This window comes from Notolepis coatsorum, assembly GCF_963971535.1.
Source record: "Notolepis coatsorum genome assembly, chromosome: 7".
NCBI lineage: Eukaryota > Metazoa > Chordata > Actinopteri > Aulopiformes > Paralepididae > Notolepis > Notolepis coatsorum.
This window is the reverse complement of record NC_140171.1, coordinates 67149974-67169455: the sequence shown is the minus strand read 5'-3', so window position 1 is coordinate 67169455 and position 19482 is coordinate 67149974. Positions and strand designations below refer to the sequence as shown.

Sequence of the window (19482 nt, the reverse complement as noted above, 5' to 3'; positions counted from 1 at the left end):
AAATAACCTTATTCCACATTCTAGTCAAGTGTTCAGGGCCCAGTGTTGAATAAACATGTTACAATGTACCTTAATATCATAACGTCTCCTATAACCCAGCGGCAAGTGCGTGCTGTCAGTATAACGTGGAAAACGCCATCTTCCCCTCATGGTCAAGGCTGGTCGCAATGTGCACTCACATAACATACTTCACATTCTTATTGACGTTATTAAACATTCAACTCATTTCACAATTCTCATTACTCATATCACATAACGTTATAACTTCTAACGGTAGTGTTTCCTGTACTTTTCAAAGTGTACTGACCTGAAAGCATAGAGTAGTAATCAAGAGGAATGAAGACACGACCTGCTCAGTTCTACTCCAAATCTCCTCTGGCGTGAGAGGGCGGAAACCGTCACTTTAGGGGGACCTGGCGCATCACCTGAACTAATATAGGTTCCACTCTTAACTTCCTGTATAACCAATTTTCCATCTCACAGTAAATGTGAACGTTGTTAATTATATTAGCATGTAGCTGGCAACATGAAGTTTACCACAATTCTTCTAATCATAATAATTAGATATAAACAATTGCAAAAATTACACAAGATTATGCACATATTCTTGAGAGTACTACACAAGCATTAGGCCAAACTAAATTTTCAAACAAGCGTATCTCCTGACATGTTAGTTGTGTGAAAGGTTATTGCCATACAATTTGCTGTGAACATTCATGACCCCTAGAGGAAGAAACCTATTGATTTTGGTGAACCCATGACCTTTCCTCTTGCGACACCATCAGCTAAGCTTTACATTTTTAAATGAGTGTATCTACTACTAACCTATTAGTTATAGGCATAGTCATAATGGATTATCTGCCATTTTGATCCTTTGAAAATCCCTTTTTATGTGATTCTCATGACACTTGCTTAGGGTGTCTCATGTATTATTTACAAGGTTGATTCAAGTTCAGTGGTTTTGGGCTCATGGTGGCGCTATTCTCTCAAAACAGAAAGCATGAACTCAACAGCTTGTCTGATCATGATATTTGATGTCCCTTTGTGATATCCAACCAATGGTAGCCATATGTATTAATTAGGTTATTTAGTTGATAAGTCAAGCTGTATGACCCCAGGGCCCAGATCCAGTTAAATTTAGTAAACAGGATGTCATCATGTGGTGTGCTACTTGTGAGTTATTTAGTATCATGTGTGGTAATATCACCATTGTTGATAGATTAAACATGGTTTTATAGTCGGCGTCAAAGACCAGCAATATAGCCAACTCTCGAATCTGTCATCTACTCAGTAAAATGTTGAGTGTGAAAGTAATGGTTGGTTGATGGTTAAGCATTGGTGGAGGTCTCTGTCTGCACATGCTGGCGCATTGCATTGTTGTCGCTGCTTCTCTCTCTCTCTCTCTCTCTCTCTCTCTCTCTCTCACTCTCACTGGCCCTCCCTCCCTCCACCCACTTCCTATACATCCACTGCCACGCTTTACGTTGAACGTACTTCGGTCTGAAAGTCAAAGCCATTTGGCCTACTGTATTATGCAATCACTCCCCGTGTACGACCTTTCTAACTAAGTTACCAATCCACTTAAAACGACGTGAGGAATGAGTGTTCCCTTTAACTCCCTTACAGAATAGTTCTGCAGGCATAGACAATTAAGTGGTTGATTGAATTGATTGATTGAAAACTGTATTAATTAACAGATTGCAGAATGGGTACAATACACACAATTGTTAAGGGGATGCAGAGACCAGAGAAAGACTTTCGTCTTGTTTACATCAGGGACCCCCATTTTCAATTCATAATGACATTTATGACATACACCGTATACAGATATAGTTGTTTCAATCGTAGTGAATTCAATTTAAAACCAGGTAGCCCGCCGATAAATACATTTGCTAATTTAACGGCTCATACATGCAACTAGGATTGGAATTGAATACTGTCTGATGTGATCAATTTGAGATTTAAGTGACACTAGTATAGACCCAGTTACCAGTGTCCTTGAGGTGACGTTAGGCCGTTATTTCTGGCTAGATTGTGACTTTAACGTCATAAAACAATCCCTATTGCAAGCCATCACATTTGAGTGAATAATAAATCATATGAGCATTTTACATAGAACATATACTGTTCAAACCATAGATATATATGGTTCAAACTCTTTCTTTTCCCACAAAACACTTGTTATGCGACCTTTAGCCTCTGAGGGGCGTGACGTCGGCCATACAGTGAGAGAGAGGGGGTAGACTCCGTGTTCTCCTCCTCTCTGCTGCTCAGCTTGCGGCTCTGCAGATATACCCTACCCTCTCTGCTGCTCAGCATCGGCTTGCTGCTGGTACACTGTGTCTTTCTGTCCTCATTCACTCGAGACGCTCCTGCTGAACGCACACACGCACTTGCTTGCCCACTGGAACTGAGCAAAGATGTTCTGCAGACGGGCATGGCAGAGACTGGGGCCCCTGGCACGAAAGACAGTCACACCATCATCCAGAAATGGTGAGTTATATGTGGGCTATTTCAACATTTGCACGTTTAGTTTTATTTTAGTTATAATTTATCATCACCGTACCAATGCAGTGACTACGTACGCGTGTAGTTAATCTCTAACAATTAACAGGAACAGTTGCTCGAATTTAGCAATCGAATGCTTTCATATAACGTTAGGTCCCATGGGTTGGTCACCAATAATGCTATATAAGTAACGATTTGTTAAACTGAAAACCCTCGCTTAAAATGTAAAGTGTCATTAAATATAGACAACATTATCAATGTGGCTGAGACGCTGCCGCCCCCCACACTGTCGCTGTAGCTGAACGCACTGTCAGGGAGGTGTGTCCTGCTTTTGGAACACACAGTTCTGCACAGTTAACTTATGAAACAACGCACCACTCTTGGAAAACAACGAGAATAATAGTTTTATGTTTTATATAACGGCGCTGCATTCAATGCATGGATAGGTTAATATTTAAAGATAAACCACTGTTTAAAAGCGATGATTGAGATTACGACACAGTGGCCTAGCACTTGCACGTGCATGGGGAACGTGGGGGGGGGGGGGGTGAACCTGGCCTCTATAGGAACAAAGGCGCTTCGACGTCGAGTGCAGTTGTCTGTGGGCTTTGGCTTTTAAAAAGCTTAGTTCTGAATCATCCCATATCGTCGAAACGGGAGTTTGCGCGTAAGCTTAGGAGATTTGAGGCCTGACCCTTTTGTAAGGTTGTTTTCCCTTTTCACTCGTTCTTGCCTAGGTCGTTATTTTAAACATCACTTATGCTTCGTTGCTTGTGGAATTCACCCCGAGGGCGACTGGTGTAATTCCCGTTTAAAAAGCTACTGGTAAACCCCTGAAAGATTCTGCAAATGTCTCCAGACAACCGACTATTCGACAATCAATGTAGATGCTGTGTGTATACCCAATACCCATCACCGCTGCCTAACTATACAGAGGCGGCCAGTCATTTTGCTGACTCGAGATTCAGTAACTCACTAGATAGTATCATCCGGGCTGTCAGTTATTATCATGCAGGGTTTACACTACAGCATTTCGTCTGTGTCAAAAATAAAAGTGGGGGAGGTGGAACGGTGTTTGTGTCTGCGCATGCGTCTGCTTGCATTTGTGAGCACCCAAGTGTGTGAAAGCCAGGGGATGTGAATGGCTCGTTTTTCATTTGAAAGCAGAGGCAGAGGCTGTCCTTTACTTGCATAACCGTAACACACACACACACACACTCTCTCTCCCTATTAGGTGACTACTAGGCCTACTCTTGCCTGGCCTATCCCAGCTGTGCTCTAGGCCCACATATTTTCCTCTGTGATCCTGCCGACTCGCTGTGTATACATAGCTCTCACACAAACTCGCATGTGCGCAGACACATGTTCACTTACCACGCATGTCCACTTACCACGCATGTCCACATATGTGTCATGGAGGCTATGGTGGCCATCTTGACTGCGCCTGTGAGCGTGTTGTGTTGTCTGACATGTGTGTCCGTTTTTGTCAGGCTTTGACCTCTGGTTGGGATTAAGTGATTACCTTTTATAAATACCATGTACTTGGCCTTGTCCACAGTCACAGTGCTGTGTCATTGCTTCTGTATCAGGAGTAGGGTTAGGAGACTGTAAGGTTGTCTCAGCATCCTTGATAAGATATTGTTCATCTCTAAAAGTTGTCATCCTCAATAATCTGTGGCTTAACATGCGGCACTGTGTGGTGTGTTATTTAAGTAAAGGACATAATATAAAGGCCATTGGACATTTGATGTAGAAGTTGTTGGGAAAAAGGATTGTCTAATGTAGGTATTTGTTCTGGGTTCTTTGAGTAAACGGCAGGCTTGCTTTAAAGTTTAGTTGGTTGGTTAGATGCATCCTCTTTGGGACGTCGCTGATCCCAGTAATGGGTATAGGTGAGTGACCTTCATTTTACTGAGGACACCAGGTGAAGGTGACCTTGAATGATCTCATTGAAAGAAGTACACTTCTAGTCCCCCTTTGTACAATATTGTCTTTGACCAAACCGGCATGCATGTTTTAAACATACATACATACATAAACATACATACATACATACTGATACCAAAACAGTAGTTGATCAATAACCCCATATCTGTATATTGATAAGCATGTGTGCTCTCTGCAAAGGCACAGGATGAAATGTGATTCCCCTTAACATGGTGAATGAGGCTGGGAGGGAGTGGTGGAGGCTGGCCTCTGCTCTGTACATTATGTTCTTTCACTGCTCCGACCGGGCTAGCTAGCTTGTCGGAAAATGCAAACTTGCAAGTGTGCAAACAAAAAACAACACACCAAAAGGCTGTATCTGACCATGTACACTTCAAAGGAACCACTTATCGAACGAGCAGACCGATACACGATACACATCACAATGTTTTTCCTTTTTTACCCAAACAATTCATTATGAGGCTTACCAAGACAGTATTTGAGTTTGCAAGCGAACATTAAAGACAAAAGACTCATGCATTTAGCATTTTTATATTAGATTTAGATTATTGGATTCTTAGATTATATATTTAGCATTTTAGCCTTTCGTTTTTTTATATTATATATTAGATTAGATTTAGATGATTAGATTACATATTGTAACTATTTATTTATTTACATGTATGTATACATTTATTATTTGAACGGCTTAAGGCTATATCTGTACTTGATGTTTGTTTGTTGTGTTGCATACTTGAAATAAACTTCAATCAAATCAAACCCCCCCTCTTAAAAACAAAAACCTGTGTTTAACCTAGCCATCTATAAAACATCATGCTAAAACTGTGAAACAAATGTCCTACTCCCCTAAAGAAAGAAATACATAGCAAACATGACTCAGTTATCCAATAGTGCTGCTGCTTTTTATTTTGTTAAAATCTTTTAGTTAATAAGACTAAAAGACTACAATATATATGACTACAAGGGCCAGAAGCCCACTTCATGACGGCTTCCTGTCCTCTCATTCCATTTCCGGTTTTCCGGTTAACGTTACATTTTCAACAACAGATTGCTGCTAATTAAACACTTCATGGAAACGGAGTAACGTTAACGTTATGTCGAGTTCATACGTGTAGTGTAGTATGAACTCCACATAACGTTAACATTACTCCGTGTCCACTGTTGCTGCCACTGTTGCGTCGCAGATGCATGGTACACTCTGTTAGCTCCGTAGCTAATCCGCTCATAAACTAACTTACAGATAGCAGTACCGTTAACGCCGGAGTTTACTCCTGGGTTTCAGGGGGCATCCCTAGCACCGAGCCACCACCGCCTCTCTGGCTAGGTGTGTGCGCTTGCGTGCGTGTATGTGCGTGTAGATGACGTAATTTTGGCAAGTGTGTGTGTGACTGACTTTTTTTTTCTGCAAGAGGGAGAGGCGAGAGAGAGAGAGGAAAGCATTTAGCACTGCGCTTGTAAGTCTCATCTCAGCCGCGGCGGCCTCTAACGCGAGGGCAAAACATCACGATATCCGCGATACGTTTAAAAAGTGTATTGTTAATGAACTGTACCCGATATTTATATAATATCGTCATATCGCCCAGCCCTATTGTACATATACATTTGCGTCCATCTCCAAGAAGCTATGTGTGCAGCATATCTGTGCAGTCTTGTAAAATTTACTGGAAAGGGGTTGTCCATTTTTGCTAGTGGCTCGGTGTGTTTTCATGCTTGTGTCTTTCTTTTGTCAGCTATGCGTTTGTGCTTCAGCTTAAAGCTGTGCTTCTGTGTGGGTGTAGCCGTGTAGGCATGTTTGTGTATGTGATTTAGGAAGGGATTAGGCCACGATGGTGTTTGGGGGTTAAGGGTAGTTTTATTTATGTCCTCTTCTAAATGCACCACTGGCAATCCTCTAAACACTAGTCAATCTTTTTACCGGACAGGACACTCCAGTCATGCTTGCCCATCCACAAACAACAGTAGGTCTATTAAGAGTTTATGGAAGGCCTCAAATCCCCTTGCTATTGTCAGTTGTGGCTAGTCGCAGGTGGGCGGTGTATGCAATCATATTGGGCTACCTACCTGTCATTGTTTAGTATGTGTCAAATTTGAGTTTGTTCACCATTTTCAACCGATATGGGTGAAAGACCTTTTTTAGATATGAATTTAAATGCTGTCTTGAAGCAGGAAGTATTTGTTTGTGTCTGGTGTCTTGAATGCAATGCGCAAATTGTCATAGTCCAAACAGTCTTAATTAAAGGGCCAGTTCTGTGTTTTGCTTGGCCAGTGGCCACTGCTATATCTTTCCATCCTCTGAATGATAAGAGTTCTCTTCAACCTAGACACTATTTTCACCAGAGTAACCCTAAAGAAAATATCTCCTTTCAGAATCATTGGAGTAAAAAAGAAAAGTGACTGTCTAGATTCAGAAAAACAGATCTTGTTTGTGTTCCAATTCACACGTTTTTGTTCAAACATCGCCAGTCTAGGTTGAAAATGACCCCAGACTTCTCCTATTTTAAAGGATAGTTGACACTAAAAGAAATACACCATTCTGTCCCCAAATCAACCAGGTGACAACTTCTGAAAAAGTTTCAAGTGGTTTATTAACTTTATTTGTCACATACAAGGTAAATTATAGTGAAATACTTGGTTCTGTAGGACTTAGAGCTGCCGCGGTATTGATTATTTCCTTATCGCACAAATTTGCAAAATATTTCCTACCGCCGCGGTTTTTACCGCACGCACACAAAAAATTTAAAAAAAAGTTTGAATGCATTTTTTTTTTTTAGTAGTAGTCTACTCTTTATAGCATATAGCCTGCCTCTAGTCTAAATGTCTATCTTTAGAGGATGACTTTGCAGCATGAATATTGTTTGGGATTCGGCAAACACGCATTAGTTATTGAAAGTGAAACACGGATGCGCAGTTCACTCGGTGTCGCGGGCACCCCCCCGACCCTTTCTTATTATTATTACTATAAAGTTACTACTTTATAATAAAGGCATTCGTTTTGTGGCATTGACATTATATAGTTATGCGTTCAATAACATCAGCGTATTTACCGGACCATAGCAAGCAATACTCTATTCATATCTCAGTTCCTTTCTTTGCTCAGAGCGTTCTGAGTTGTCCCATTCTGCGGTCTGTTAATAAAGTTTTCAATCAGACAAGTGTATAGAACGAAGGGCTTTTATTATAACATTCGTTGCAGACAGTAAAATCATTATGTCTCGTTTAGTACTCCTGAAGAGCGATGATAGTCCACTCCGGCGGAGAGTTAAAGCTAACGTTATTAGCTGTTGTGATGAACTGACATTCAGGACGTAAAAACGTGTGACGCGTCTCTCTTCTGACCAATCAGTGGTCTGCAATGTTTCACGTGACTTTTCTGGTACCCAATAGGGTTGCTTGGAACCTCGATAGACGAGTAGGGTATATCTGCAGAGCCGCAAGCCCAACGAGAGGAGGGTAAATTATTATTATTATTATAAAAAACAGCGGTGACGCGATATTCAGCCTACTCTGCGGTGGCCGTGATGTAACAGCGATACCGCGGTAATGCGGTAATCGCGGCAGCTCTAGTAGGACCCCTCTGAAATTGTGCTTCATACAGTTAAAAGAATAAAGACTAAAAAAGATGAAAGGATTATGTATCAAATTTACCATAACAGTTGTGATTGGAGAATCAGGAAAAGAGGACGGGCTTGAGATGGGTCAATTGGACATTTGAGCACAGCATATATGCAAAAAGATAAATGTACGCCTGTTCATTATGCAAAATGAGTGACCTTGTTGGTTCTGACCCCTGATTGTTGTCTCCTGTGTTTCTTTCCAGCTGCTCCAGCGCGGCAAATGTCCTTTGGGATCCCCGGCGGGTCCACCAACCTAGCATACCTAGTTCTGTGTGGTGGAGGCCTCACCGCTGCAGTGGTCTACGTGAGTATCAAGTAGGGATGGGCACGAGGAATGTTGTCTCGGATCAAGTACTTGCATCAATTACTAAAATAATTGTTTAGGGAAATACATTTTTAGAATGCACCTTAACACTATGGCGTCCGTTCACGAGTATATACGTGTTTCGATTCCATGCGTTGTGGTCCAGAGCCACGAGTATACTCGTGACTTTCGAAACATGCAGTACCGGCCAGATCCGCTTAGGGGCGCCATCGCTCCAAGCTGCAGTATCATTGAGGGGATTAAAAAAATATATGCTTTTACAGTCCTGTGGGCGGATCATAGAGCCTTGATTCCAAACGAAGACCCTCCATCTTTGATCAGCTTGCCGAACGTTTTTTTCAGCATGGAATAATGGGATTTATGATTAGCCAATGTGCATACCGATCTAATCCGATGACTGGTGAGGAAATGCTGCCGGCGATCACATGGCCTGATGGTAGGATAATATTACCCCAAATTACAGCTGGATTGGACATTGTAACGTGATAGACTACTGACATTGGCTACCGGAACGCACACTATATTGCTAATCAATAATACTGATCGGCATTCCCCGCCGCCCCCATTTCATCCATAGATGCTCTGTAATAGTCCGGATGCTACGCAGTTTGTTTTATTTCATTTGTATATATACAGCAGAAATGGCGTTTGATATAACGGCGCCAACGTTTAGCCTTTTTTGCAGCCTCCTGCAGAAAAGCCTAGACGAAAAGCGCGATATACCTTATATTCACGACGCTATAAAATGACAACCAACCGATGGATTTTTATTTTCTTTAAGCCATTATGAAGGCACGGTTTATGCACTCAAGTGACAATGAGAATGGACAGATAGCAATACTATAAATTATATATAAAGCTCTTAGAAAGTACATCGGTTTGTTTACAATCCTCTGTCCTCTGAGGCCTAAATCGCCGCGGGGCTCCGGTCTTCATAGTTTTAATTAAAGAGCGTGGCAGCAGCAATAACGAGTCACACACTAGGGCTACAACTAAAGATTATGTTATTAGTCGATTAATCTAAACACATTTTACAAATTGAATCAATTTGCAATTTAACATTATTTATTTACAATTATTTACATGTTTTTCAAATGCGTTAGGCCTACTACTATCCTTATATATTTATTATCCATTATAAATGGCTTTTCATTATATCTCCATGTATTGTTATGTGTTATCTCTCCACTCCACGCTATGGTAGTGCTTGTGACAAACAAGCACTACCCATAAGATACAAAAAAACTAAAAAGAATTATATACATTTGTAAATAAATATCTTTTTGAATAAAATAGGCTCAGGAATCAGAATTGTTAATAAATTTGCCTAATCCATGGGCGGCTACGTGGCGTAGTGGGCAAGGCACTCGCCACGAAATGCTGGAGACGCTGGGCTCGTCAGTTCGAGCCCAGCGCTCCACATTTGCTTTCAGTTTAGCTGGTCGTCCACAGTAATACACATTGGCCGTATTACGGGGAGGGAAACTGAAGGGTGGGGATCGGGCGTTGTGGACAGCGACTCCTACAGGTCGGTTGGTGCGCCTGCGCAGTAGAATCAGGAAGTGTCGGGGGCAGCGTGAGCCTCCCACGCGTTACTCCTCGCCACTGAGAGATCGAGCTGCGCAGGTGAAAAGATGCGACTGCTGTTACCTCAAGTACCGGAGGGGACTTGTGCTATGTATGACTTAGTCCACATTGCAGCCGGCTTGTGGGAGGCAAGAAACAGCGTCCGTGACAGGGGAGGGTTGAATTGGATGATACGAAATTGGGATGGGAGAAAATATAGAAAATGGGAGAAAAAGTGGATCAAAAAAAAAATTTGCCTAATCCATGTAAAAAAGAGTAGCTTATAGTCATAGACACACACAGAAAAGAGGGAGAATAGCTTATAGCAGACATAATGATTTTCACTGCAAAGACGAAAAACATAAGTAACATTACAATGATATACAAATTGGTGACATTTCATAGTCGACGCCATACTACCGATTTTATTATGTCTCACTCCGCGGAAATAACAATGCACAGCAATATACTCTATGCTTATTGTCAGTCAAAACAGTCAGTTACCTCCACTCTGTCTGCAGCAGCAGCAGGTCTCTCCGCTCATTGAACAACATGTTCGTATAATACTAGTCTATGAATGCTATGCATAGTGGGCAACATGTTGTTGGCACAATTTGGAAATGCTCAAACGCTATTATCTTTTAGAATTTTAGATGACGCCGCTAAGCTAGCTGTGCAACAAACGTTTTGTGGTAATGTTAGCGAAGAGGTTGGATATAGGACGTCTCCATGCTCCACAGCTTCCAGTTGTCTTCCTGCAACAACTCGCACCTTGCAGGATTTCAGAACAAGATCTGTTTCAGTGGCAAAAAATAATTGGTGGTAATTTGGTCATGCTTTTGAATTCCCATGCTGTACACAACTGCACACTAGCCAAAGCTTCTGTACATAATGGGTGTATGTTAATGCAGGAAACATTGAGACAAGCCTAGGGTTCTTGTCCTTTGCTTTCACATCACTATAGCCATTTAGAATTAAAGGGCTGGAATGGCCTGAAGTCAATTGTGGGGAATGCTAGGTGGGGACTAAATGTTAGGGGGAACTAAATTCAGTCTTGTGATATGAGAGATGTTCCTTTTTATTAATCCCTTTGGGGAAATTCTGCGGCCATGGCAGCACAGGGGAGGGGGAGGGGTGGTACAGGCAGGATAATGGAAAGTATATGGTTTTAACTTTCTCATGACTTCAGGACAATAAATAGTTGCCTTGCTAAATCCTAGTGAAGATTAACAGAGCAGAAAGACTTGCACAATATAAAAGCTTATTGCTGAATCAATAATTATTTTGAATTGAATCATGATCATATAAATCGAAATATTGTGAGATTCCTTTTTTTTATCCACTTTTTCTCCCATTTTCTATATTTTTCTCCCATCCCAATTTCGTATCATCCAATTCAACCCTCCCCTGTCACGAATGCTGTTTCTTGCCTCCCACAAGCCGGCTGCAATGTGGACTAAGTCATACATAGCACAAGTCCCCTCCGGTACTTGAGGTAACACTAACAGCAGTCGCATCTTTTCACCTGCGCAGCTCGATCTCTCAGTGGCGAGGAGTAATGCGTGGGAGGCTCACGCTGCCCTAGGGCTGCACGATTAATCGTTTTTTAATCGAAATCGCGATTTGGAATGATGCAATTATCAAATCGCCAAGCCTGCAATTAAATTATTATTTTTTTTAACCAGGAAGTCCCATTTGAGATACAAGATCTCCTTTGCAAGGTAGACCTGGCCAAGATGACAGCAATAACATTTGCAATACATCACACAGCAATAAAATGTGCGATACATCACACAAGAACATAATAAATGTGCATGTATACTAGGGCTGGGCGATAAAACGATAACGATAACTATCGCGATAAATTATTTCCTCGAAATAAACATGAAACGTGGTCGCAAAGTTTCGATATATCGATTTTCCAAGCTTGGCTCCGTTCAGCCTCGGCTCAGCACACTCACTCACAACAACCAGCGTTACGTGATGACGTGCTTACGCACACACACCAATCAGTGAAGGAGATGGCCGAGACCCGGAAGGAGGTAGGACTCACTCAACAACAAGGCTTGCTAGGCTAATTAGCTTGCACGCCGTTGTTTTATATATTTACGTGCCGAGTATGTGTGTGTTTTGAATTCTGAGGCCACGTTTATGGTAGTGTGGGATATACAGTGGACGTCGTTTCAATATATTGTGGCGGAAGAGAGTATTTTAGTGTCATATTTAGCACATTGTCATGGAATCCACCGCTTAGAACCAACAGGCTGGCTAGGATAACTAGCTTGCACGGCACTGTTTTATATATTTACGTGCCGAGTATGTGTGTGTTTTGAATTCTGAGGCCACGTTTATGGTAGTGTGGGATATACAGTGGACGTCGTTTCAATATATTGTGGCGGAAGAGAGTATTTTAGTGTCATATTTATTGTCATGAGATACTCCGCTTGTCGGCTAACGTGCGCAGACTGATGACGACATCAACTCGACTTGAGACATTCGCAGCAGCATAAGAAGTTAATTAAACTTGACGGACATTATATCGACGATAATTATCGATATCGAATTATATGAAAATAATTTTTTAATTTTATCGCGATAACGTTTTTGGTCATATCGCCCAGCCCAGGGTTAGAAATTAAAAAAAAATTTCAAGGGCTTTTTTTGCCCCCCTTAATTGATTTTCGGGGGCTTTTTTTTGTATTTCGGGGGCACAGCATTTTTATAATGAAAATTAACATAAAGATTATAAAACATTGTTGACACTTTTTTTTACAGTCTTCGTCCCTATGTTTGATAACGTAATGTTAATGTCTCCATATATAGGGCTCTACGCTAACCTTTTTCCCAAGGAGCACATGTGCTCCTAAATAAAATGTTAATAAATAAAATCTAAATACAAATTTAGGAGCACACAGAAATTTAGGAGCACAGTGACAATTGTTCAAGTAACACACACACACACACGATGTGTGACATCATGGCTTGGTTTCATGTTTTGAGGTACCTTCAATTATCTGTAAATAATACATACATACTCTTATCTAAATAGATTAAATATTATTGTCCCTGAGGGCAAGTTGTGTTGTTGTCTTGATATATCTACAAATAGCAGACGAATAACCGGTTGCCTCTGGATCAATGAATGTCTAATATTGAATAATATTATTAGATTTTTAACATCCCTAATTCCAACAGTCAAGAGGCTTGTTTCAAATTGATGAAAAACCCCACACACGCAACGTTTGTGAGTATAGGCTCTGGCCAGATCGATCAATGAAATACGTTGCGCGCTCAGCGCTGTGGAATGAAGGAAATGCGCATCGGGATCGGATTTGGATGTTACAAATTGGAGTTGTGTTACAAATGGAACGGTCTTTCCCCGCCGAACACAAGTTACTTAACGTTACACAGGTCGCGCTATGCAGATGCTTAGCTTGCTAACGTTAAGATAGCAGTGTAATGCTTGATGAGAGCAGAGCGCTCTGTCTGTGTTCGCAGCACCTCTCAAGTGCCTGGAAGCATCTCCCTGTAACACGCAGCGGGCCCCGCCTCCCTCCTCCTTGGAACAAACATTCCACCCAAAAACTGAATTTCAGTCCAGTTTCAATCTGAACTATTAACAGCGGAGCTGTTTTGTAATCTTCACAATCACTCGTCTGTCTCGCACACTGCAAGTAATTGATTTTTCCGGTTCGCACACACACATATTATTAGGGGCAAATACGAAGAAATGCTCGCACTGTAGAGCATATATATAATTATATATATAATTAGTAAACTGTCGGGGGCTTTTTTTGCCCCCCTTAACTGATTATCGAGGGCATTTGGTAAATTTTCGAGGGCATTTTGCCCCAAGCCCCCGTTAATTTCGAACCCTGGCCCAGCCCTAATGTATACAATACATCACATGTAAACACAAAGCAGAATAGTCTACATGATAGTAAAAGTGTATAATACAGGGTAATACAGTAATTTTGCAGTTGGGACCCGATTACAGAAAGCAGCAACATTCTTCTTGTAATTTTTTTTTTAAATATGTTATAATCGCATCGCAAATCGCAATCGCAATATCTGTCAGAATAATCGCAATTAGATTATTTCCCAAAATCGTGCAGCCCTACGCTGCCCCCGACACTTCCTGATTCTACTGCGCAGGCGCACCAACTGACCTGTAGGAGTCGCTGTCCACAACGCCCGATCCCCACCCATCAGTTTCCCACCCCCTAATACGGCCAATGTGTATTAGTACGGACGACCAGCTAAACTGAAAGCAATGTGGAGCGCTGGGCTCGAACAGGCGAGCCCAGCGTCTCCGCATTCGTGGCGAGCGCCTTGCCCACTACGCCACGTAGCCGCCCCAATATTGTGAGATTCCTAAAGACAACCACCACTAGGGAACATCCTTCCTAAAGACCCTCACCACTAGGGAACATCCTTCCTAACGACCCCCACCACTAGGGAACATTCTTCCTAATGACCCCCACCACTAGGGAACATCCTTCCTAAAGACCCCCACCACTAGGGAACATCCTTCCTAAAGACCCCCATCACTAGGGAACATCCTTCCTAAAGACCCCCACCACTAGGGAACATCCTTCCTAAAGACTCCCACCAATAGGGAACCCCTAACGACCCCCACCACTAGGGAACATCCTTCCTAAAGATCCCCACCACTAGGGAACATCCTTCCTAAAGACCCCCATCACTAGGGAACATCCTTCCTAAAGACCCCCATCACTAGGGAACATCCTTCCTAAAGACCCCCACCAATAGGGAACAAAGGTTATCCTATAACCCTAGTTACATGAGTTCTTGTGAGCGTTCTGCTCTGCTGGACAACTCATCAATACTTATTGTATCTCTGAAAGCTTTTGCCACATGCACCTTAATTTGCCCGGCCACGCCCATTTCCGGTTATGTACATAAGCGAAGAGCGTGGCGGTACTCTTCGTTGCAGAGTCTTGACCTTCATTCGGAAGACAGTCAGGGGCAGGGTTCGAAATTAACGGGGGCTTGGGGCAAAATGCCCTTGAAAATGGACAAAATGCCCTCGAAAATCAGTTAAGGGGGGCAGAAAATGCCCCCGACAGTTTACTAATTATATATATGATCTACAGTGCGAGCATTTCCCTTGTATTTGCCCCTAATAATATGTGTGTGCGCGACCCGGAAAAATCATTTACTCGAGACGAGTGACGATTACAAAACAGCTCCGCTGTTAATAGTCCCACATTACACAAGGCGCATAAACGTCCAATCACAGTAGCGCCCGAAAACAAAGTCACGGTACCGGCTTAGGCAAGTTATACATTCAGAATCAGACAACACAAAAAAATCAGCCAGCCATGAAGCCCATTCATTTTTATTTTGAGCAAAAGAGAGACGAGGAGAAAGAGGAATCCGGCTGACATGGTTTTTTGAAGTGATATTCGCACGTGTTTTTGCGGGTCCAGTCCCCACGGTATGTTGACAGAAATCGCAAAACACCTTATCGACTGAAGCATAAGTCATTAGGATACTGCTCTGCTCTGAATTTAGGGCTTAGTGGGGAATTTCTTCCGACGTTAACGTTAACGACGCACCGAAGCAGCTAGACGCTTGGACATTTCTCCGTGTTGTGTGTAACACGCAGCGGTCCCCGCCTCCCTAGCTCCTTGCAACAAACGTTCCACCCAAAAACGGAATTTCTATTTCATAATGAATTAAATAATTGTATAAAGAATTTTCAATGTTCTGTCATCTAATAATATATTCCATTACCTTTCCTATCTGTATCAAAGTCAAAATGTTGGTATCATAACAACACTACAACATACAAAAGCAGCTTGACAACCGATATCCTTTGCGTTTGATTGATTGAAAACTTTATTAACAGATTGCAGAATGGGTACAATACAGTACAGCTCAATACACACAATTGTTAAGGGGATGCAGACCAGAGAAAGACTTTCGTCTTGTTTACATCAGGGTCCCCCATTTTCAATTCATAGTGTGCACACGCACAGTATAATATGCATGTGATAAATAGTTAATAAACTCTGTTACTTGAACAATTTTCACTGTGCTCCTAAATTTCTTTGTGTGCTCCTAAATTTTTATTTAGATTTTATTTATTAACATTTTATTTAGGAGCACATGTGCTCCTTGGGAAAAAGGTTAGCGTAGAGCCCTATATATGGAGACATTAACATTACATTATCAAACATAGGGACGAAGACTGTAAAAAAAAAAGTGTCAACAATGTTTTATAATCCTTATGTTAATTTTCATCATAAAAATTCAGTGCCCCCGAAATAAAATAAAAAGCCCCCGAAAATCAATTAAGGGGGGCAAAAAAAGCCATTGAATTTTTTTTTAATTTCTAACCCTGGTCAGGGGTCCTCAGCGTGTGAGAGCAGAACGCTCACAAGAACTCATGTAACTAGGGTTATAGCAGGATAACCTTCGTTACATTTCGTTCTTGTTCCCGTTCTGCTCTGCTGGACACAGGAGCGGAGCAGGACGCGAAGAGCCCGACAAATGTACCCGCTGAGGTCCCCTTTACAACCATCAGAACACTGGGGAGGGCCCCCCCACCCTTCCTAGTGAGGGGTGGGGGAGGGACAGGACACTGACTGTGCAAAAAAAGGTAACTGCACCCACAAGGTGAGTAGACTGTGGGAAAAAAGGACCTGCGTCTATCCCACCGCGCATCCCGCTCGCTACAAGGGAAACGTATGCGAAGTGGGGTCGGGGTTGTTGAACCCCGACTCTGCCCGTGAGGCATCTCGTGGGGTCAGGGTTCCGAACCCTGACTCCGCCAGTGAAGCCTTAGCAGCGGGGCGCGGAGGAGGTCCCAGCCCCATGGACCACTCAAGGGCAGGGCCTTCCACCGAGTCCAGGAGCTAGGACCTGACCAAAGGGACCTGGTGAGGTCAACGAGGCTGTGGCATTGAGACCTCTCCAGTAGGCCTGGGCGGTATAATTTTTTTCACACCGTCATACCTTGATGACCTAATACCCCGGTGTACGGTATATGACTGTATGACTTTTTTTTTCATGGGGGGGGGGGGGGGGGGGGGGCAACCCGTATTACCAAGTAAACAAATCGCGGAGATGGCCAGTTAGCCCGCAGCATCCGAGTGCTAATATCATTAGCTCTCAGAATGGTAGCCAGAAGCCTGCAGCATCCTAGTAATACTAACGTTAACTCTCAAAATGGTAGCCAGGAGCCCCGCAGCACCCTAGTACTAGTAACGTTAGTATTGTGTATTCAAAAACGCACTGGACTGCGACGTAACGTTTTACCGTTTATTTGCTTGCTCCACCAGTCCACAACAACACACACTCTCGTTACCACACCGCTTTACGGTATTTTCACAGCACTGTCACAACATTACCGTAAAGCGTGACCACCGTTGTGATACACATACACAACAGTTAGCTCTCAGAACAGCCAGTTAGCCCGCAGCACCAGGCAGCAACGGTAAGCGTGTCTCGACTCTCATTTAATTTCCAGTGAAGCGGGGTTTCCCCTCCTCCTCCTGTGTGTAGACAACCAGCTCTGCGGCTCACTCCACTAGTGAGGACTGGTCTCGCCCTCTGCTGGCGCGTGTGTGCAGTGCACTACAACCAACCACTGTTAAAACTCCGTTTCACTGTAATATAAACTGAAACGGATCTGTGATTTTGACGGTATTGGTTTTCAATACCGTCGGGATTTCTAAATACCCTGGTATACCGCCCAAGCCTACTCTCCAGGCGTTTACTCGTGACGCCACCGGGGGCGTCCGGTACGCTGTGTACAACGTCATAATCTCGTGGGGTCATAATCTTGCGGGGTCAGGGTCCCGAACCCCGACTCCGCCAGTCAACTGACTCTGCCAAGAACCCTTGACTCTGCCAGTGAGCCTGTATCTCGCGGGGTCGGGCTTCAGAGAAAGAGTTTGACACAATTGGCTAGGGGTGGACGGTATAAACGGTATACGGTATAAGCGGTATTAATTTGCTCTATGGTATGGATTTTGACTATACTGTGTAACCGGTAGAGTAGCTCTAAAATAGCAATGACGTCATGTAACCACAGCGCGACTATTTCAATCGCATTTGCCCCTAAAAATAGATAGAATTAGTCATAGATCATAGATATGTGCAAACTGGAAAAAGTTATTTAGGAGGCTTCGCGCAGTGGGCGTGTCAACACGCAATTGTCATTTCATAATAAACACATATCACCGCGGCGCACAGCAAGTTTCAATTTCAGTTCCTGGCATTTTTAACCAGTGGAGAAAGGTAAGAGATGTCCCTATCGTTTTTCTTATATGAATTATTCTACATTAATAAAAACATACCTGGTGATCAACTACAGTTTGCTGTAAACATTATGATATGCGTGTAGTGTTATGATAACGACGGCTGCAGCGGGAGCCGGGAGGACGGCGGAAGCAGTGGATTTGCGAATAGCATGCAGCTGCAGAGCCGCAGAGCTTCTAGCAAAATCCAGCATCCAGCCCGGCTGTTTGCAATGGGAGCAGCACGGACTCTGGACTTATTTTATTTGGAATATAATGACTTTATACGCAAAAGTAGCCTAGTTTTAAGTTAAAATATTATAAATCTCTATGCTTCAAATTATACCGTGATATAAATTTTAGACCATACCGTCCACCCCTACAATTGGCAGACGTCATAATCATGCAGGGGCATGCTCTTGTGGGGTCGGGGTGTCGAACCCGGACTCTGCCAGTGAGCTGACTCTGCCACCGGCATACCGGGGAGACAACCACCCCAAAACAGAAGGTTGCTCCCTTAACCCAGGCTGACGGGTAGCAGGAGCATGGCTCGACCTGTGCCTGGAGGACCGCAAATTACACAGGAGCGCTTAGAGGGGCTGACTGCTAAAAAACAGTACCTCGGTGGACCACCCGCCGAGCGGGGGGGCGGAGGAGCCCCCGTGGCGTCCGTTCCGCCCTGGCATTTCCCCCCGGAAATGCACAGGGCCCTTCGGGCTGACAGAATATATTGTACGAGCAGAGCTTGCCTGTGACCCGGCGGACACCGGGTTGGACTGATCTGGTTCGGCGCGACCAGGATGAGTCCCGGGTCCCCAATGCTGACGCTCCTCTTAAAAAAAAAAACTTTTATCGGTGGGGGAGGTACACGTTTTGATAAAAAACCACAGGATGCTCAGAAAGCGTTTGATCGCATTGAATATGAATATATTTTCACAACTTTGTTTGGGTTCGGGCCCACTTTTGGCGCTTTGATTAGGGTCTTTCACCACAGGCCTCGGTCCGAACCAATAAGACTATTTCAAAATACTTTCAGATAGGGAGGGGCACTTGACAGGGTTGCGGATTGAGTCCCTTATTGTTCGATCTCGCCATTGAACCACTGGCTGTCGCTCTGAGGAGCGATGCAGGCCTTGCCGGTATTGCTAGCGGCGGCCAAACACATACACTATCACTTTATGCGGATGACCTGATCCTGTACCTGTCCGATCCCCATGTTTCCATCCCAAATGCACTGGATATTATCTTAAAT

At 43.2% G+C, this 19482-nt stretch overlaps 1 protein-coding gene across 1 annotated transcript in view; it reads left to right on the top strand.

Moving 5' to 3' along the window:
• Positions 1-2337: 2337 nt before the first annotated feature.
• LOC311231431 (uncharacterized protein) overlaps positions 2338-19482 on the top strand; it is a 34678-nt gene continuing 17533 nt past the window's right edge. The window contains exons 1-2 of the mRNA XM_084318010.1: positions 2338-2493; positions 8273-8373. Of these exons, the coding sequence (XP_084174136.1) occupies positions 2421-2493; positions 8273-8373 (174 nt within the window). The 5' untranslated portion in view covers positions 2338-2420. The remainder of the gene's footprint in view (positions 2494-8272; positions 8374-19482) is intronic.